The sequence below is a fragment of the Terrapene carolina genome, unplaced genomic scaffold, assembly GCF_002925995.2.
Source record: "Terrapene carolina triunguis isolate 2854851 unplaced genomic scaffold, T_m_triunguis-2.0 Scaffold111, whole genome shotgun sequence".
In the NCBI taxonomy this organism is placed as follows: domain Eukaryota; kingdom Metazoa; phylum Chordata; order Testudines; family Emydidae; genus Terrapene; species Terrapene triunguis.
Genome location: NW_020664462.1, coordinates 19,442,623 through 19,464,777, shown reverse-complemented (window position 1 = coordinate 19,464,777; position 22,155 = coordinate 19,442,623). Strand labels below are relative to the sequence as shown.

The window sequence follows — 22,155 nt, the reverse complement described above, 5'->3', positions numbered from 1 at the left end:
GATTCCCAGAATCTACTGCACTATGAACTGTGCTAATTATGCCATCTGTTGCAACAGATAAGTGCCAGAAAAGATAGATTCACATAAGGGTGTCTCTCTTAAATGACTCCCATCTAAATATGGGATGTTCATGGGGTGCTCCAAGGGGTTGTTCTCTTCAAACATTACTAAAACAAAGTTGATTGTTGGCATTCTTCATTTGCCTGGAGTAAACCAGGGTTTACCTTTCCTGGTCTTTAGCTCCCCAGTCTAGCGGGGGCTTGGAATGCCATTGAAACAATACTTTTCACACATTGTATTTGAAGAGTGCCATGTTGGTCAAAGTCGATCCTTCCATCTGATTAATGAACGACGTTGACTTACTGCAAAGCAAATCTGCTCCTAGACTGAAAACATTATGTCTGCAAGAGTGGAGAGGAGGGCTGGTAAAACACAAGTACTTCAAGAATCAAAGTTCAGATTATCATGCCTCAAACCTTTCCCCGGATTAATTGAATTTAGGAAGCAAACCTGTGATTCACCATTGATCAGTGGTCCTGATCTTCCTTGAGGAGGTTTGTTTGCCAATGAGAAAAAAAAAGTATGAGTTTAAATATCTGAAAATAGGTGGTAACAAAATAGCAATAGTGGTATTATGTACCGAATGCCCCAAATAAACTGAGGAAGAAGGGGAATTAGTCCGTATTGAGTATTCAGCTATTGCAGGATAGGGGAGCCTATCCATAGGGGTGAAGTAAGCATGTTTCTAATACTAAAGAGAGAATTTGATAGTACAGTAGTGTGCTAAATAGGTAGGGAAGCAGTTTAACTTATTTAACACCTAATCCTGGGGTTCTATAGTGATACATATTTAAGGGAACTGTAAGAATTTCTAAGAAGAGACTTGACTTAACCCTTACAAAGCTCTACTCTCCTGCACTCTTCAATAGTAGATGTGACGCCATCTACAAAATTATTAGGCTTATTTTGCTTTTAACTTCCAGGAAATAATCATAGATTTCTAAACCTACCATAGTTAGAGTTGAGTACGCACCAGTCTGTAAGTATGGGGTCTGAGATATTCAAAAGGGGCATCCTTTTAGCAGAAAGAGTTGTGGCTATCTTTGCTTGAAACCGTAAACTTAAATCAGTCCAGAAAATTTTTTCCCCTGGTATTGTTCAACCCCTAAGATATCTGAAACTGAAAGACTGACGGTAAATACATTTTTCCCTCCAGTCTGTGCATTTGACAATGTTTTTGAAGATCATTTTCACTGTTTCCTTTACATAACAGTTTCCCCTGGTCAGGAGAGAGAAACTTTTTAAAAAATATGTAAAACCTAATTATTCAACCACAAAACTTCATAAGGGACTCACTGGCAGGTATAGGACCAGAAAGTACTCTGAACTCTTCTTCGTTAACTAGATGTCAAGCTGACATTCTCACTTCAGTGGGAAATGTTAATCTCTATTATGAATCTTATCAGTTTTTTCTTCAGTTAAATGACACTTGTATTTGAAATACAGTTAAAACTACAGCCAGCTGCCATTCTATTGGTGACATTGTGGCTATTATTATTATTTATTAATTTGTCTTATTGTAGCACCTACGAGCCCTAGTTATGGACCAGGACCCCATTGTGCTAGGTGCTGTACAAAATGATAGTCCTTGCTCTGAAAGTTTATGATTGAAATAGCAAAGACAGGTACAGTGTAGGGGAAGAGGGACAAGATGCACGTGGAGTAAACAATGTGATGGCAGCAAATGGCATGTGGGTTCCACGATTTTTTCTTTATCTTTGTTAGTGGCTTTACTAAAGAGGGGAGAAGCTGAAGGGGAAGGAGAGGGGTCATTGATGGGGAAGGAACGTGAGGGGGCAGGGAAGGGGAGGAGGAGGTAAGTAGAGTGATGCTGAGGTAAAGACACTGATAAGGAGAGGAAAGGGGAGGCATAGTGCCAACAGCCAATCAGTCAAAACTGTGGAAAGTTCTCCAAAGGACCAAATGTTCCTGCTTCGGCGTCCTCTGCCCTTGCCTTCCCACTTTTGTGAAACAGTGCATTAATCCCTTGTCAGGATTGAGCCCATAAAATGGAGGGGAGAGGGAGGAGAGAGAGAGAGAGGAATCCTCATTGTATCATCATCTTTCTCCTTGTAGGGAAGCAGTACGGTACTAAAGCTTTAAAACCTCACCTGCTCTGTAGAGTGAATCCCGCTGGGTGCACTTGAGCATCTGATCCTGTGTAGTTGGAGTTTCCACTGTTTCCCTTGGGAAGCTATTCCACAATCTCATTTTCTCCTTAACTCTTAACTGATATTCAGTCTGAATTTTATTTTCACCTGGCTGTTCCCAGTATTCAGTTATACTCCCTTGGAACACCCTAAATCAGTGAGTTAGCTTGTTGGTAGTCACTCTTCAAATGCTGGTAGACTTTAATTCTTTCACTGCCACACTTCTCCCTCCTTGTCTTTGTTGTCATTAGGCCAAGCTATACATCTAGTTTAATCTTTCCTCAATGATTAATCCTTTCAGCCCTTTAAATGTTGGGGTGAGGGGCAGGGAGGATTTGTCGTTTCCTCCTAATTGTCAACACCTTTCTGGCAATGAAGGTCCCAGCTTCCTATTCAGTGGCAGTAATCGCCTACCACTTTTAAAAAAATCACAGTATTTAACATCACCTCAGTATTTCCAATTCAAAGTATTACTCCTGGAGGAATTCTGCACCATTGTGTGATGTTTCAGGCACCCGGAGCAGCCAGTGGAGAGGTAAATCACTGGGGGGGAGAGGAGAAGGGGGAAGGCGGGACTGAGGATGCTCCAGCCAGCAGCTCCTACCCAGCTGGACTGGGGGTGGGAGAGGGGTGGGACTTCCTCTTCCCCTGCAAGGAGCAGCTAGGGCCAGGGCTGAGTCAGACCCACTCCCAGAAACCTCCCCCGCTTGCAGAAAGCTCCGCACTCCTCCTCCCCACCAGCTTCCTGCTCCCCCATCCACCCAACCCCCACGCATCCAGACCTCCTGCCCCCAGAAGAGTCTCATCCCCCGAATCTGCAGCCCCAGACCCCTTGCCAAGTCCCATCCTCCACACCTGCACACACCCCCCCCAGAACCTGGATCCCCACCCCTGCACCCAGACTGTTCCCCACTGAGCCCCCTGCACTCATACCTCCACCCCAACAATCCGTCCTCCCCCCTGCACCTGGACCACCCAGATGAGCCCCCCCGCACCTGGACCCCCACCTCACCAAGCCCCACTCCCCCAGCACCTGGACCCCCCTGCTGAGCTCCGCACACCAAGATCTCCCCTCCCCCACGCTAAACCTCAACCAACTTCACCTGGACCGCCCTCCTTGGAGAATTTAATTTCCCCTACACCCAGAATCCCCCAACGAGCCCCTGTGCATCCAGATCCCCCTGCACCCAGACCTCCCTCTGAGCTGCCCACACCCAGATTGCTCCACACAGAACCCTCTCTTTTCACACCTGGATTCCCCAACATTAAGCCCCCACACACATTAAGGACCCCCCGGGATTTCTGGGGCAGGGCCGGTCCTTGTGCTGTGTCAGGGTTGTGTATAGCCTCACTGCCAAGCCCGTGTCTCGGGGGCAAGGCCGGGGGGGGGGGAGAGAATGCAGGGTGATCCCCCACCTTTGTGCAACTAGTAGCTAGTGCTCCCCACTGCTATGCTGGAGCCTCCTCATTTATATATTGACAAATAAAATTTGCAGAATTTTGCAAAATTTTAAAATATTGTGTGCAGAAATTTTTTGGGGCGCAGAATTCCCTCAGAAGTATAAGTTTGAGAGGCAACTGCTGTTACAGTGGCAAAGATAACTACTGTATCATCATGCAATTAAAAAGGGCTTAAGTGAGGACCTCTGTAGATAAGAATTCACCTATACCATATAGAAAACTATCACTTCCTTAGTCTAAGAAATTATGTTTCTTTCATATGTAGTCTGAAATTGCTTTTACCTTCCCTCTCACCCCATTTATTACACTGCAAGCTCTCATCCAATCCACTACATCCCTTAGATCTTCACTCACCATTACCTTGCAAGTTTCTCTCTTCCATTTATTGTGCAGCATTATTTTCCCCTACACGTACTATATAATACTAGCTTGTTTTTTTTCCAGGTTTTTTCTCATGTGTCCGCCCTTATTTCTAATATAATTTGCATCATTGCTCAGTTCTCAATGTTCTTCACACCTCCCAACTTAATAGTGTATGTTTAATGTACTGTGTGCCCTTTTTTCCATATTGTTAAAGACTTTGTCCCTATTTATTAAATGGAATTTCTTTACTTAAAAAGTACCTTATGCCTTTGGGAGCTTAGTTAGGAAAAGAACCTCTTAGTTGGCTTGTTACTACACAGTCCTTGTATAGGCATAAGTAAAACCACAGAATTGGTATAAATGGAAAATACCTGGAATGTAAGAGAAGGATAAGATTTGTAGGGTTCTAAAGGAGTTTGGGATTTGATTTGAAAATTTTAATATGTGCTTTGGGGACAAAAGACAATTTCTTGTTCATACCAGGTTTGATCAAGCAGTCAAAACCCATATTTTACGTGTGATGTTGTTGGAATGAATTAATATGCTTAATATTGGTGCTTTCATCTAAAATAGAAAAAAAAATGTTAACATGGTATAAAAACCATACAATACATATACTGCAGTCATTTCTCTTTGCAGTATAAGGATCATTCCAAGAATTATTTATTGGAATAGGTGGAGGCAAAAATGAAAACATTGAAAATAAGTTTGGGATTAGCAAGGGTTCTAGGCGTTTTGTCTGTATCTTTTAAAAAAAACAAACGTCGTAAGTACAACAAAACCGGTACAAAATAATTTATGGGTGGAGCTGAATGCACCATATATTTAGGCTGCCTAACACTTTCATTATAAAAGATTTTTGCAACCCAGTTTTTTCAGAAGCTCTAACTTCATTGTTTGTTTGCGGTAGGCCTCTGAGAAGAGAAAGGCTTCCAAATAGAAAAGTGCTGTTCTTTGTCTTTTTAGCTTTTGCTCTGAGAAACTTTTGAAAATTGCCTTTTCCCTTTTGTCACTTGCACTGCTCAGGAAAATTATAGCAACATGCCAAAATAACTGAATACGTGAACATTTTAAGTTGGGCCCACACTGCTGCCAATGCAGAAACTGCACACACTGTGCTGGAAATGCCTGAAGCTGCCAGAACAGGGGCTGATGGGAAAGAGCCAGGCCAAGCTGCCCCAAACACCCTGGACCAGCACCTGGTCCCAGCAACCCATACCCTCCCTCCCAGGGGTCATGGCCAGGAGCTCCCCACTTCCAGGGAGGAGAGAGATAACTGGGTTGGTCTCCTTCCCCAGACCCAAAAACTAGTACCAGAAGTGCATCACCTTCAATGAGATAACTACCTTCTCCTGCTGCCAGCTAATGTATCTTGCTCAAGCAGCAGAAGCCTGGGCTATGGTGGTGAAGTTTCAGGATTTAAACCATTATGATGCATGGATTTGAGCATTGTTACAGTTGTATGTAGCAAAATTTTGGTTTTACCTTTTTTTCTCCCATAAAAAACCTAGGAAATTGCATGCACAAAAAAAATTTAAAAGAACACGATTTAGGCTGCAAAGTCAAGCACTCAAAGGTAAAATAATTCCAGATGGAACAGTTGTAACCATTCATTCTGCCCTCTTGTGCACCTGCACTATCATATAATCTTTATTACATGATCATGTGCTGTGTTTTCCACAAGCCCCTGACTTGCTCAGTGCACAGGATGGACGTAAAATAGGTCTGTTTGTGGAGAAATAACAGAACAACTGCCATTTCTTGGCAAATTAAGAAAATGTTTGCTCTTACCATTTAGCTGCTCAAGTCATGAACTCACCTCAGATTAACAAATATTTAATTTCTAGTTAATTTACAAGAAATGTTATATCGTGATACTGAAAAAATGTCTGGCGAAATTATTTGCAGTTAACTTTGGCAGTCTCAGAATTGCTGTACGTGGAGATTGGTAAGAAACCACTGGCTTGCTTTTGCTGAGTTAGTGCTGTGTGGTTATGAGAAGCATACTGTTCCTAATAAGGAAACTGATTGTGGTTTCTTTTGTCTATAAGTACTTCTCTCTGCCAGCTTTTCTTTTATAACCTTCTTTACATTCAACACAAATGTACATTTACATTAGAAATTGGGAAGGGAGGGAGAAAAGCCCAAAGGATTTACCTCAGAACCACGTCAAGTAAATGTGTGTGTAATTTTGTCAACTCATCTCTTTTATATGATATTTAAGACCTTGTGACTTCCTTTACCTTAGGAATGTTTTGCTCAGTCAGATGTGCCTGAGTATCAACTCACTCTGGGCTTGTTAAATTTCAGTTGGGTGAGAGGTGTTGATAGGGCCCCCTGCGTTTGGCATGAATGTATTCTCAGATGAGAAAAGATCTATTAAAAGTGTAGCTGAATTCTGTTGCCACTGGTGCTAGGGTAGCTGTTACATTACTCAACCAAAAGTCCAACACGACTGAAAAAATTGCTGTTAGTAAATAACCTCACACTGAAATAAATCTTTGTCACACCTTTACATGCTGCCGCTAGAAAGTGAGAGGAAGTGTTTCTCTTTATCTTAACCAGGCTGTTCATGTATATGTTTGCAAATTGTGAGTTGACTCCAGAGATGTTGCCATCATACCACACACTTGAAAATACTTGGTGTGCAGGAGGGAACAATCTGGTAGTTCACATATGTTTGGAGAACATGTTAGGGAGAACTGGTTTCACACCATGGAGACTTCTAGAATTTGAAAGTCTGGCAAAAGTGCTCAGGGCCAGATTCCAAGCTAGTGAAGAAAGGGGCTAAAGAGAAGATAATTCTTCATTTTCAGAAAACTAAAACTTCTTTAGTAGGTGCTTAAAAACGTGTTGGAAACAAGTCGGTCACTGATTGATTGGAGAAGCTAATTTCCCATCAACCCACAGATTTAAGAGAGCTAAAGACAGTATTTTGCAGTGACAAGAAGTCATCAAAGCAGTTTCCTTAGACATTCCAGTCCTTGTATTACCACCAAAAACACTAGACTTAGAGATGAGTGGTTCTTTAAAACCAATCTCTTCAACTAATAGATTCTTCTGATCCCAAATAACCAGCCACACACTCAGGTCAATATATAACTTAGATCTTACCCAAAAATCACGCTGATGCCAATCCTTTAGTATCTAAAATCTAAAGGTTTATTCATAAAGAGAAAGAAAGAAAGGTGAGCGTTAAAATTGGTTAAAGGAATCAAATACATACAGTAAAGTGCGTCTGGATGGGCAGAAACACAAACTTAAGACTCGTGGTGGAATTAATGCTTTATGGACTGAATAAATGTCTGAGAGTGCAGAGTCCCCTTAACTCTCATTAGCATCAAGCAAGGGATAAAAAAATATTCAGTCTTTGTGTTTGTCAAGTTAGGAAGTGTTTTGTGTAAAGATGGTTCTTTCTTGCAATTCTGAACTTTTTGCCTTTTCCTTCTCCGGCACTCTCTAACTGCACAACTTGTTTCATAAGGTTTATGACGATTTAAGCCCCTAATATTTGGCACCTTTTAGAAATCAAAGCTGTTGGTTACCTATTTTCCTCTTCACTTCTTTTAAGGTTTGATCATGTTTGCTTGTCAGATTTAATTCTGAAACCATTGTAAATAGATCTGAGTGGAATACCTTGAGGATAAAGGCTCACTTTAACATAAAAGTGGCTAGCTGGAAACTAGCCAGATTGTTGTGACAATTTCTAGTATTTAAGGAAAAGTCCTGTAGGCACACAATGGCTTGTCTATACAATGGGGTAATGCGCCTCACTAGGGTGTGATTTCTTGTGCACTAACGTGTTGTGCATTAATTGGTCTGTGTAGACCCTGCTGGTATGCTGTAATATAGGACAAGAGAACCTTTCATGTGTACCAGCAGGGTCTACATGGACCAATTAATGTGAAATATGTTAGTGCACTTTAGAAATCACACCCTGTTAGTAAACTACATGAGACAAGCCCTAATATACCTGCTCAGTTCCCAGTGGAGCAGAAATTGGGATTTTTAAAAAGTTGAAGATAATCTCTTCTTTAAATATTAATTTTATTGTGATGGTGCCTAAAGGCCAACTGGGAAGAAGGCCCTATTATGCTAGGCATTGTATAAACCATAAGTAATATAAAGTCCCCGTTCTGAAGAGCATACATAGTCTAACTAGACAAGACAGACGAAGAGTGAGGGAAAGGGATACAATATGCAAACCATCAATGTTTGTTTATAAATGTCATGTTACTGCCATAACTTGTTCTTAAAAAATTCTTTGGGTGGGGTCTTGATTGTGAGGGATTTAATTAATAGAAAGGCAAAGGGAGGGGGGAAATAGTGAGGGGAGAGGGAAGGAGGCTGAGCACAAAGGGCAGGTGCAGTTGAAGCTGAGGTGAAGACACTGTGGGAGAGCATTGGCACAACAGCTAGTCAGGAAAGGGGAAAGACTGTAAAATAATAAAAACTGTAAAAAGCAGCCTGATGACATCATCCGTGTCTAGGGGTCCTGCTTCTGTGCCAGCTCCTGCTGGCGAGGGAGTTTCTTTGGCCTGGGGAGGGATTGGCATCTTCCTGGAATTGTTTTTTGCACCCTCAGCCCATGTGGCTTTGGGTTGGGTTATGTGCCACATGGGTCCTAGTCATGCCTTTGGAGGGAGGTGGAGGGGACCACCCCGGCATAGTTCTGTCAGGGTGGGAGTTCTGCTTTCTGTGTCGGCCCTACATCAATTGATGATGATACAGCCATCTGTTTCTGCCTGGGCTGAATGATATCCCAGCCACTTAAAACAGTTGAGTGCTGCAGGCAGTAGAATAGAACCCGGAGTTCAGATCCTGGCAAGTATAGGAAAAGGAACTGAAGGAAAAATTAATTTAAAATATAAAGAGAGCTTGAGATTTTCCTTTTTTATTATAATGCTTCATATAATAGATAAATGTTCAAATAAACATCTGTGTTCAAATGTATCCACGATATTCCCTTTGGGTTCAGTAGGAGCCTCATGTATGCACTCAGTAGCAAAGTCTGATCCTAAATGTTTCTGCTATTTAGTCCTTTTGGTCTAGAGGTGCATTTTTTCTTTATCATTTTACAAGTAAACTTTAAAGCATAATTTTAAAGTTAATTTTACAAATTATTTATTACTAGGCAAACTTTGGACCAGAAGTATGAAGGTTGCTTACAATATACTGCATAAATTAGGCACAAAACAAGAACCAATGGTGCGACCTGGAGACAGGGTAAGTATCTCAATGGTTTATTAACAGACATTAAATACACTCTGACAAGATGTGAATGGGGATTTGGAGTGCACATAGATAAGTGATAAAATCAAATGTGGAGAAAATCTGTTGCTTTTTATCAATAGAAGGGCTGGCCATTTGTGTGGTGGTTTATATAATCATCTGCTTTAGTACTCACTGAGTAGTAACTTGAGTTTATTGCAAAATCAGCAATAAGCTTTCCCATGAAAAATATTTTTTATTTTTTGATAAAAGAAAGAACAACTGGTCTTGTTAGCAAAGATTTCTGCATACAAAGGGCATGGAGGATAATAGACCATGCTGTCAAGTTGGTAAAACTTATTTAATATAATGACTTTGTGGCTCCTGAGTTGGTAGAAGCAAAAGAGGCATTGCTTAAGATGAGATGAAAATGTGAGCATCCTTTGGCAGAACTGGACACACCATAATTCTTAGACCATGGTAAGTGGGAGCTTGCTTCCTGAGGTAACAATCAGAGTTTTGAATGTGGGACTGGGATCAAGAAATTCCATGATCTAATGCTGCCACTGCCTTATTTGGCATAGAATTGGACAAGTCAATTAACCTCTTCTGCCCCTGTACAACTGAGAAGCTGCCAAGGCTTGTGTCAGGAAGTCAATGCATATAAACAACCCTGTGCAAACATCCCTATCCCCAACCTCTCCCCAAATGTCAAGTTGTCCAACTGGTTGGGGCAGAAACTGAACTGAATACCCATTCTAGCTGAGCATGCTCAATGCTTGATAGAACGGATGATTAGCTAAGCTGACCTGTCCGTGTCAATTAGACGATCCTCCAGTGTTGTCTTTGAGGTTGGGAAGAGAGCAGAGAGGGCTTCCATATTTTGACACTCAGTGTCAAACATTGTGGTTCCCATCTGTCTCTGTCCTCTGTAAAAGGAAGATAGTAATATCAACCCTACTTCCTCACAGAGTTTTGAAGACTAATTCTTCTATGAAGATGTAAAGTTTGGAAGTCCTTTCCTTTCTGATGTACTAAATAACTTCACCCATTCAAGTCTATCCTCAAAAAAACCCATTACCCATAAAGCCTTCCAGAACTTACCCTGAGGTAACTTTGCAGAGGTATGACTACACAGCAACTAGACACCCACCACTGGTCCGTGCTAGCTGACTCGGGCTCACGGGGCTTGGGCTGTTTCATTGCTGTATAGACTTCTGGGCTTGGGCTGGAGCCTGTGCTTTGGGACCCTGCAAGGTGGACCCAGCAATGAAATAGGACAGGTCAGCCGGGGGTGTCTAGTGGCTGTGTAGAAATACCCTCAGGAGCCTCAAATTCACACCTTTGCCCCCTTGTACTGTATGCAAGAAATGTATAGTTGTATGCTCATTTTACAGAGGTTAAATAGTCGCCTTAAGGAACACTTAAGGCGACTATTTAACCTCTGTAAAATGAGCATGGTTAATGTTTCCCAAATAAAAGAATTTTCAAAAATATTTCCTACATTTCTTTTAAAAATAAAACATAAAGAATCAAACTAAAGAGTCTTTTAAAACAGATGTTTCAACAAAATCTCTTTCTACAGTGGCACTTAGCCAATACCAATGTACAGAATCTTTTCTTTTTCTTTGATTTACAACAGAGTCTAAGTAACAGTAAGACAAACAAATTGTTGATTCTCATTAAATTTACTTGCACAAAGAATCCTGTGAAAGGAGGAATGTTCAGATACACTGTATCCGTATAGCTTATATTAACTGTCTCTTTGTAGTAAATTACTGCACAGTGAGACCTAAGATTTCCTAACCTTAAAAAGGATTTGTTGGTGATTCAGACCTAAAGCTGAAACTCTAGCAAGATTAAGACAAGTAAAGTCTTCCCTTCGTTTGAATCAATTGAAGTTCTTATTCTAAAATAACACTCTGTAGATTCCAGTGAAGCTACATGTTTATAACTGAGTGGTGAAAGCATATACTTTGCATTGTATAATATCTTGCTCAACATCTTTTATAATTTAAAGTAATTTCAAATTGAAGATGAGATGCTCCTGTACTCCTCATGTTCTGAGCAGATATTCTGTTAACTTACCCCATTGCAGTGCCATAAAAGCTTTTTTAACTTCTTTGAAAATAGGAGTTCACATCATGTGACAGTAGATGAGTGTTTTATAGCACTAAATTAAATACAGGTGGACATTTGCAGTCTTTTCTAAATGAAAGTGAAAATGTTTCCTTATGGTCACAATATGGAATACTCTGAAGTGCCTTTTCTCTTCCTTAAAGTCTGACCTCATGCTACTCGTACCCAGTGTCTGTGTTGAACAAAAATGAAGCATGGTTCTATGAAATATCTACTATCTATACACATTTCCCTCTGGTTAGATACACTTCTGTATGTTTTGTTTCCTCCTTTTTAATTTTTACAGGTTTGTTAGTGATTAGTGTCTGAGATATTCAAAAGCACCTAAGGCACTTAAGTGCCCAGTACACCCCTAACTCCCTTAAGTGCCTTTAAAAATGCCTGCCAGAATCTACTCTGACATATTTGCTAGCTGTCCCAGCTGACCTACTGACCTACTCCCAGAGACTGGACACCACTTTACTGGAATAAAACATCACTAAACCCTACATCTAAACTACTTAACAAAAAAGAGTTGCATCTGTCTTCCACTCCTTCATGAGAAGGCTGTCTCTTTAGATCGTGAGTTTTTTAGGACAGGGGCTATTTTATAGGTTTTAAAGGAGCCTATAAAAATACTTTGTCCAAAATGTAAGCTTTGTAATCTCCGACGCGAACTCGAAAGTTTTGCTGCTGAGTGCGAAGCAGCTGAGATGAGAATCAGCACCTCCAAATCAGAGGTCATGGTCCTCTCCAAGAAGAAAGTGGACTTCTCTCCAGAGGTGAGGGGGAGCACCTGCCATTAGTGGAAGAGTTCAAGTATTTAGGGGTCTTGTTCACAAGTGATGGGAAGCGGGAGCAGAAATCTACTGGCGGATTGGGGCAGCGGCAGCAGTGATGCAGGCACTGTACCGATCCATGGTGGTGAAGCAGGAGCTAGTTGTCAGACAAAGCTCTCGGTTTACAGGTCGCTCTACGTCCCCATCTTCACCTATGGTCATGAACTTTGGGTAATGACTGAAAGGATGAGATTGCGGGTACAAGCGGCGGAAATGAGGTTTCTCTGCAGGGTGGCTGGGCTTACTCTCCAAGACAGGGTGAGGAGTTGGGAGAGCCACTACTCCTCCAGATCGAGGAGCCAGTTGAGGTGGTTCGGGCACCTGATAAAGATGCCCCCTCGGAGGCTTCTTTTGGAACTCTACCGGGCACGTCCCACTGGGTGGAGGCCCTGAGGCCAACCCAGTACATGCTGGAGGGATTATATCTCCTGGCTGGCCTGAGAACTCTGGGAATCCCCCAGGAGGAGCTGGAACCTCTTGCGGAGGAAAAGGAGATCTGGTCCTCCCTACTCTCCATGGTGCTGCTGCTGCTGCAACCCTCACCAGGAAAAGCGACATAAAGGAAGAAGAAGAAGAAAGTATAAGCTATATGCCAACAGTTTTTTCAAAACACAAGAGCAATGGAAATGTATCAAGTAATTTCCCCCCCAAAGTTATTACTGCAATGTTCATCTTGCATTGAACAAGAACTTCGAAAAGAAATTGGCTAGTCTGTTTGTTAGTTGTTTAAACTGGGAAAAATAAAATGGGGGAAGAATATAAATAATAAAGTTAATTAGTAGAAAAATATTTCTGTCCAAAATAAACTAAGAAAAGGTGATGTTTGCAATATGCTAGGTTAATGAAACTTGTTGCTTAAATTATAACAGTAATTGTTCCTTCTAGTATAAAGTAGCCTCAAAACAAACTTTAATTCTTATGTTAACAGACATTTTGTGCACATGAAAGTGAACATCAAATTTCAGTGTATCTATAATCTTGCTTTAATTGTTTTAGATGCCCTCTACTTGTTTTTTAAAAGTCACCCATTGTCCTGGCACAAAAATAAACAAGTCACATGGTAGATAAGATTCTCTAAAGTTCTCTGGTTCCAGTAAGCCTTGGCCTAAACTTGCTTAGTTTGCGGAATTTGAGTAGGGTAGAAACTTCAGGATGCTACCTTCATTGTAGTATTTATTGTTCCTGTATTGGCCTAATAGAGCATAGGCGAAACCTCTTCTTCAAACTTGCAGGAGGCTCTAGTTGTTGCAGGCAGACAAAACATAAGGCTGGGAATAGTTGGCACAATGGTACGATATGTTCGGTTACTCTGGATGGACATAAACCCATTTCTGTTTTCAGTAGCCTAATTTAATTTTTTTTGGCTGTAAAACTTTCTATTTAAAATTACATTAATCATATTTGCTCCAAAGTTGAACCTCAATCAAATCATTGGTAAACTAAAGCTCCGATGAAACTTGCTAGCAATTTAAAATGCAGCGTGTATGTAAGTACAAGTGCCTAAGTGGAGATGCTCACAAAAAGGAATGTGTATAAGAGAGAACAAACTCCTTCTCACTCGTGATTCAGTTCTTAAATGTTCAATAGTTGTACCTGTATATAAGAGGGGGAAAGTTTAGGTGGAACACAGTAAAGTGCATTATATCAGAGCTGTTTTTAAATATTAATAGCTTTTCAAAAGGAATGTGGAAGCTGTTTTTAATGTACAGTACACTGAAATCTGTAATAGATTTTTGACAATGTAAATTTTAACTTGTGTCTCTCTCTCTTTCAGGTAGCACTCGTATTTCCTAACAATGATCCTGCTGCTTTTATGGTAGCATTTTATGGCTGCCTACTGGCGGAAGTTGTCCCTGTCCCTATTGAAGTGCCACTTACCAGAAAGGTAAGGACTACATTTCTCCTCCACAGTGCATTTTGAAAGTTTTATGTCCGAATGAATCACCACTGAGCACAGCTTTGTGTAAATTTTTTTTGTGTTGAGTGGTTCTGCAAATAAGGACAGAAAGGATAATACTGTTGTCAAGGCTGGATCCCCACTTTGAACTTTAGGGTTCAAATGTAGGGGCCTGCATAAAAACTTCTAAGCTTATCTACCAGCTTAGCTTTGGTCCGCTGCCACCATCACAAGAATTCCCTCCCTGGGAAGCCTTGAGAAACCTTTCACCAATTCCCTGGTGAACACAGATCCAAACCCCCTTGGATCTTAAAACAAGGAGAAGTTAACCATCCCCCCTCCTTCCTTCCACCCTCCTTTCACCAACTCCTGGTGAATACAGATCCAAACCCCCTTGGATCTTAAAGCAAGGAGAAATCAATCTGGTTCTTAAAAAAGAAGGCTTTTAATTAAAGAAAAAGGTAAAAATCATCTCTGTAAAATCAGTATGGAGAATACTTTACAGGGTAATCAAACTTAAAGAGCTCAGAGGACCCCCCTCTGTCTTAGGTTCAAAGTACAGCAAACAAAGATACACACTCTGGTAAAAAGGTACATTTACAAGTTGAGAAAACAAAGTAAATCTAAGACGCCTTGCTGTCTTTTTACTTACTAGTTTGAAATAGGAGAGACTTGTTTAGAAAGATGGGGAGAACCTGGATTGATGTCTGGTCCCTCTCAGTCCCAAGAGCGAACCCCCCGTTAAAACAAAGAGCACACACAAAAGCCTTTCCCCCCCCAAGATTTGAAAGTATCTTGTCTCCTTATTGGTCCTTGGGTCAGGTGTCAGCCAGGTTACCCGAGCTTCTTAACCCTTTACAGGTAAAAGGATTTGGAGTCTCTGTACACAGAGAGCTGTTACCCTTCCCTTTATAGTTATGACAACTGTACTATAGGTTATGTATAGCTTCTCCGTTTTAGTAAAGTAGTATCTCAAGCTATCATTTTTGGATACTTCTAATAGCAAAAAATATTGGCCTTGTCTACACTAGGAAAAATTTGCACAAAGTTAGTGTCACAGGGTAGCTGGTCTCTGTGGAGTGACTGAGCCCATCTCCCCTGGACTGGAGCAGGTGAACCTCACCCAGCTAATTAAAGAGGGCTGGGATACACCTGGGCCTATAAAGGGCTGGTAGTAAGCAGCTGGGAAGAGGAAGGACTGAGACAGGCTGATCCCTGGAAGCAAAGCCACACTGGAGTGGAGCTAACTCCTGTGAAGGGTCCCTGGAGCAAGGGGGCTAAGTGCTCCAGGAAGCAACCCTGCGGCGAGCTGGCACAGGGGAGGAAGTTCCAAGCAACTGGAGCACCAGAGACGCCTGGGAGGGGTGGCCCTGAAGCCTGTGGGCCAGGTATTGAAGACTGTGCTCTATTTGTTTGTTAACTTTTGTTATAAAAATAAACCTCCTTGACTGATAGTGGGCATGGCAGCACATGATTGGAGCTGGGGAGCTGTGGTAGCCCCCAGTGACAATTAGTTCCACCAATGTTAGCAAGCCTGGAAACCCTAATATATCTGCCATGATTTCTTTAGGCACTGTGTTAGCTAACCAGGTTTTAGAGCAGGTCTAATCAAAACAGTATTTAAAGTTTTGGTGTCAGCCATTGTCTTATCCATGCTAGGGCTTCCCGTGTTGATGGAATTGAACCAGTCTCAACAATTGTACTACATTTCACTTGTGTAGACCAAGTCTTAAAGCATTTGTTCTTGATCAACTCTCACTGTTGCTAACACTAAGAATTTATCATATGATGATGGTTACATTAAATTGGTTGTCGTGTTCCTAGTGCACACGTATTACCATCTTAGCAAAAAGGCGTAGAACAGAATGGACACGAAGACTGAACTGTCCTTTCCCTGCTTGAGGTGGTGCCAGCATCTTGGGGACTCAAGGCACCATTGGTGGGTAGAGTAGGGAAGCTTATGCTAGGACCACTCAGGGTGTATCTTTGTTGAAGCCATTTATCATCAGGGCTGTCCATATGGAAAGGTTCACCAGTTCCTTTAAACAACAAAGCAGACCAAGCTAAATAGATCTTTCAAAAGAGGGAATGTAATTTCCATTAACAGAAGGAAATGTTTTAGCTATCTTGTCCACTTTCTCCTATACCTTTAATGATAGGCAGGGCTGGTAGCACCACCTATTAAGGTTGCCTGACACTTCCTATTATAATACATTGTTTTCAATTGCTTATGTCTTTGCCAAACTTTAACTCTTTTGGTTGAAATTTTCCAGGTGGGGTGACTGTTTTTTCAAGCTGAATTGGTTTGGAAAATTTCAGCCAAAACTATTCAGCCACTTCCAGGAATGAGGCTAGGGAAAAATACTTGTAAAATAAACCTTTGAGACTTTTCTTTGAAATGCTCTAGTGCCTCAATGCTTTGGAACAGAGACATGAAATTTGGTGGGGGGGGGAGTGGGAAGTGGCCTTTGTCAGGGATGTGCCTTTTGCCATCCCTGTAAAAATCTGCCCAAATTCGGCCAAATTCTGTATGTTCCCTAAAAAAAAAATCACAGTTCACACATGTTCAGTAGAGACTTGCTAGAATTAACAGCTAAAATCTCTGAAGATTCTATCAGCGCTGAGCATGTTCAACCCTCTCACAGCTCCTGACACTCTCCGGACTGTAGATGCACCATCCCCACAGAGTGACGGAACATGCTCCAGCCCAGGGCAATGGGGGTCCCAACAGGACTTGCTCCACAATGGCTGTTCCTAACTTCTCAGGATGGGACCAGGCCTTGGAACTGAGAGCAGGGAGCCAGTATCTCCCGTGCTGTCAATTACCTCTCCCCCCTCAGCTGGCACCCATGCAGTGTGGAGAAGGAAGCCATCTAATACGAATGCAGAGGGGACAAAAGCTGGAGGGGGGAGGAGGGAAAGGACTATATTATGACAAAGAGTCTGGTGAAATTGTTACTGGCAGGTGGGGAGGGAAATTATGACTGAGAGCAGGACAGAGAGAAATCGGCATTGGGTGTGGAGTGGGAGAGATTGGGACTAGGACAGCAAGCCTGGAGGAGGGTAGAACTGGCTGACAAGGAGACTGGGATGAGGAGCCTAAGGAATCAAGAGTGGGACTGGGATGAAGAGCCAGTTGTAAGAAAAAGACGGGACGAGAACAAGTAAGAGGATGGGGCAAAAGGAGTCAGACTTCAGGAAAATGGACATAAGAATCTGTGCCCGCTATGCATAGTCTCCATCATCCAACAAGGAAGGAAGGAAAAAGCAGCCTGCCCAAAATGAAGGGTTGGGCTTTCTGATATAAGAGAATCCCATCAACCAGCAGAGGTAAGATTTATTTTAAATAAATCAATACTCTGGGGTGCTGTATTTGAGTAATAGTAACAGCATATAATTTCCAAATTAAACAGTTTTGGGCTTCTAGTGCATTGCCTGCTCAAACCCTACATATACTTATCCCAATGAACAATGGCAGATCTAGAACAAACAGCCAGCGGGTACACGGAGATTTCAATTCTTTCTAGATCTAACCAGTAGCAAAAGGGAATCAAGGAAAAATCCTCAACTTTTGAGAACAATCTCAAAGACCTTAAGAACTGAAAAGGGAGCAGAAGCTACTTCCCAAACAGTTTTGAAAGCAGGAGATTACCAATGGGGCAGGTTATGTCTCAGCAATCTACCTGTATTTGCAAACATGTCAAATTTGTAAATCTTGAACAGCTATAAAAGACTAACTGAAAATTATTTTTGGAAGTTTACTTTGTTATGGAGCATGGGAAGAAATGTGAAATCTGGGCTGTAGGAGGGGAAATAGCATAGTCTGCCATTTTTTAAATTTGAAAACCAAAAAAGCAGGACAAAGTTGGAGCATAAGGGACCCGGGCTCCATGAAGAACTGCAGAAGAGTGCTCTACATCAGGTGCAGATATGAGGCTTGGAGAGGTGAAGGAAGTTGCAGAATTAGTTAGTGTTGGGCTGGGGACACAGAATTAATTAGCATTTATGTTTCTTTGCGGGGGAGCTGGAAGCTTCTGTGTCATCAGGCAACACAATGCAAATGTATATATTTCTATGCAAATTTAAAGTCTACTGAGTTCTTGTCTCAAGATGTTGGCAGGTATGTAGATTGCCTACAGATGTTTTCTGGTACTTGGCACATTTATCAATGTAACTGGTACTAACTGCAGGTGAGAGGAAACATGACTCATTTCAGCCTGAAGACAGTATTCAGACTTTTTCAGGAACTAAGAAAACTGTAGGGGCGGGCTTACTTGTGAGGTTTATAAATCCACCTCCAGATTGAAGGGGTGGATTGAGACAATTTCACTGCCTCTAAAAGTACACCTCTTCTGTGATTACCCTTGATAGGCCAGTCTTCTCTGGAGCTCATAAAAAGTGCTTCTGAAGAACAGTTTTTGCTTTTGGAATGTGTGCTGCGTCACATGTATTATTTCAGAAGAAAGCTCAGGTGTTTTCTGCAAGTGCATTTAACATTAAACTTTCCCAAGTAATGATTATGGGAAAAGTGTTAACTGAGAAAAAACAAACAGATTCACATATGCGTCAGCTATTTCTGCAACTCCGTGCACCTGGGTACATAAGGTTTATTGCCCAAGGTAAGAGCTTTTTGTTCTTATATTCACAGCATGCCATGTGAAGAGAGGACAAATTTCACAGAATGAAATTAGACTCATAGACTTTAGCGTCAGAAGGGACCATTATGATCATCTAGTCTGACCTCCTGCACAATGCAGGCCACAGAATCTCACTCACCCACTCCTGTAACAAACCCCTAACCTATGCCTGAGTTATTGAAGTCCTCAAATCGTGGTTTAAAGACCTCAAGGTGCAGAGAATCCTCCAGCAAGTGACCCGTGCCCCACGCTGCAGAGGAAGGCGAAAAACCTCCAGGGCCTCTGCCAATCTGCCCTGGAGAAAAATTCCTTCCCAACCCCAAATATGGCGATCAGTTAAACCCTGAGCACGTGGGCAAGACTCACCAGCCAGCACCCAGGAAAGAATTCTCTGTAGTAACTCAGATCCCACCCCATCTAACATCCCATCACAGACCATTGGGCATATTTACCTGCTAATAATCAAAGATCAATTAATTGCCAAAATTAGGCTATCCCATCTACCATCCCCTCCATAAACTTATCAAGCTTAGTCTTGAAGCCAGATATGTCTTTTGCCCCTACTACTCCCCTTGGAAGGCTGTTCCAGAACTTCACTCCTCTAATGGTTAGAAACTTTCGTCTAATTTCAAGTCTAAACTTCCTCATGTCCAGTTTATATCCATTTGTTCTTGTGTCCACATTGGTACTAAGCTTAAATAATTCCTCTCCCTCCCTGATATTTATCCCTCTGATATATTTATAAATTAAAGCAGTTCCCCCTCTCCCTGCTCTCTTTACATATGGGTATCAGAAAGTGGAGAGGACCAATTTTATGTCTTCCTTTAAAGGAGGATCCCCCATCCTGTTAATTGACAGATCAGAATAAAAGGTTGAAAATACAAAGATATTAAATTACATACACTGCTTTCAGGAGGTGAGGTGCGAGGCAACCAGTACTTTTAAAGTCAGAAATCCTTGGTCAAGTAACAGTGCAGTTTTCTACTTCTTGTGAACAAAACCAACCAACCCCAGACAAGTTCAGTGGTAGAAAAATATTCTATCTACACATAACAAAGGGATATATACCTATTTACCAATGCTTGAAAAATTACAAATAAGGGCATTTGGAGATAGAGACACTTTTCTGAAGAACAGAATAGATAACACATGAGTAAGGCTAGGATTTAGTCACAAGTATTTTTAGTAAAAGTCACGGGCAATAACCAAAAAGTCACTGCCAGTGACCTGACCGTGACTTTTACTAAAAATACCCCTAACTAAATCTTAGGTGCTCCGGGCAGGGGTGGCCTTGGGTGCCGCTTCTGCTCCCAGACCGCTGCTCCGGGGCAGTGCCAGTTGCCTGGGGTCGCCAGAGCAGCAGCCGGTGTGGCTGATCCCAGGGCTGCCCCAGCTGCTCGGGCGACCCTTGGGTCAGACGCACCAGCCGCTGCAGCTGTGGAAGTCACAGAGGTCCCAGAAAGTCACGGAATCCGTGACTTCCATGACCTCCGTGAAAGACTCGCAGCCTTACATATGAGTAACTCATACCAAAAAATAATATATTGGTGTTTGCCCTCTACATAGGGATAATTCTTGTCCATGGCACCTACAGGCAGTTAGTGGAAGGGAAAATAAGATGAAAAGCTTCTAATTAAAACTTGTCTGTTTAGTTCATTGTCACACTAAACTCACAGCCCCAGACTATTGCTCCTGCGTGGAGTTTTTGTTGTTTTTGTTCTACTTCAAGGGATCCTGCATTTCCAGTTTCCTAATCGTGGATTCTTCTACTCCAAGTTTAAAAGGAATATTTGAAAAGAAAGTTTAAAAAGAATACAGAATATTTCAGAGATTACTATGGCTAAAGGCAAGCTAATGGCTGCTGGGAATTTCAGTCCATTGCATCCTAGAGGGTCATTTGATCGACAGCTGTCACAAGACACTAAGCCACCTTACAAATGATTCTGGGTATCCTGGAAATACAAGGCAGGATAGAATAAGTGGGGGAGGAGTAGGAAGGGATGGGTATTTGCCTAACATTTAACCACAAAAGATTTCTAGCAAAATTTATTATACAACAATAATCATGCTGCGAAGAGCAGGAAATTCTCAGCAAGAACAAATTTGTTGCCAGACAAAACCATAAATACTAATTTAATACATACATGCTGTATAGTATTGTGTGTAGATTAACACAGCTGCCAGACCCATCCTACTGGCCCGTTGTTCACTTACAGCGTAGCTGCTGTTTTTAGTTGGTTCACATCTTCCTTTGAACATGTAGACTACAAAATGCACACTGCCAGTGTTAACTGAAGCATGCACAGAAGAGATCAAATAATGAGGAAGCATAAAAGAACAGCTTAGGCTATTGTATGATGACACATATATGACACATCCTTCAGCTGGTGCCAGAAGCAAAGCCGTTACCGTTTGACCAAGTAGAGGTTTTCCTTCTGGGACTGCTCACAAAGCATGATTTTTATCTCATTGCTTCCACCCTAGTTCCTGCGCTATATAAACAAAGGTAGAAGTATCTACAGTCATACATGCTCTGAGAATGTGCAGTATCATTTATCAGGTAGAGATCATTCAGTCCGATTTTTTAGAAAGTTATACCCCACCCCCTCAATTACTGTTGTAGTAATTCAAGATTTCTGAAGAAACACACACACACACACACACACACACACAAGCGGCTCAGCCAAATTAAGGTAAGGAATTATTTTGACATGGTCTCATGGTCTATTTACTTGGACAAATAGATTTTACAGTCTATAGAGAAGAATGTTCAGTAGACATCTTAAAATAAATCCAATTCAGTAGATTTATGTTTTATTATTAACACTTAACCATGACTCTTGGCAAGTAAAATACAGGGAGCAACATAATAGGATGTTTTTCCCCTGGAAGTTATGTTGATCAAATATGTTTCTTCCTCTACCATGAAAGTAAATTTTACTATGGGAATTTGCTGAAGGCTCTTACAATTTAAATAATCTAGTTGTTCTGTTTATATTAGCACACGTAAAATCTCAATTTCATGTACCAAAATGCCAAACAATGCACCAAGTTATACATTTTATGTCACACGTCTTAATGTAATCCTGTTTGGTATTAAACCAGTGCAAATTCATATATTGTGCTTCCACAGAAGCCATTATAAAAATATATTTTCAAAACTCAAGGCCCTTATCTTTTTCTCTCAAGTACAGTTTTACAAATAAACTGATCCACAAATTTGTTTGTGAAAATAAGTAAGTCAGAATGAGGTCCAAGTCATCTTTCCTTAAGTCTCACTGTAAAAATAATGGAGCAGCCATAAGCCCCCATCCTTTTCTACATAATAGTCTCTCTCTCTCTCTCTCTCTCTCTCTCTCTCTCTCTCTCTCTCACACACACACACACACACACACACACACACACACACACACACACAC

At 41.5% G+C, this 22,155-nt stretch overlaps 1 protein-coding gene across 5 annotated transcripts in view; it reads left to right on the top strand.

The window, feature by feature from the left end:
• The window catches only part of DIP2C (disco interacting protein 2 homolog C), a 491,632-nt gene that overhangs the window by 356,794 nt on the left and 112,683 nt on the right, over nt 1–22,155 (top strand). For all 5 annotated transcript variants that reach the window (XM_026652183.2, XM_026652182.2, XM_026652181.2 and 2 more), the window contains 2 exons: nt 9,169–9,260; nt 13,977–14,087. In XM_026652183.2, the coding sequence (XP_026507968.1) occupies nt 9,169–9,260; nt 13,977–14,087 (203 nt within the window). The remainder of the gene's footprint in view (nt 1–9,168; nt 9,261–13,976; nt 14,088–22,155) is intronic.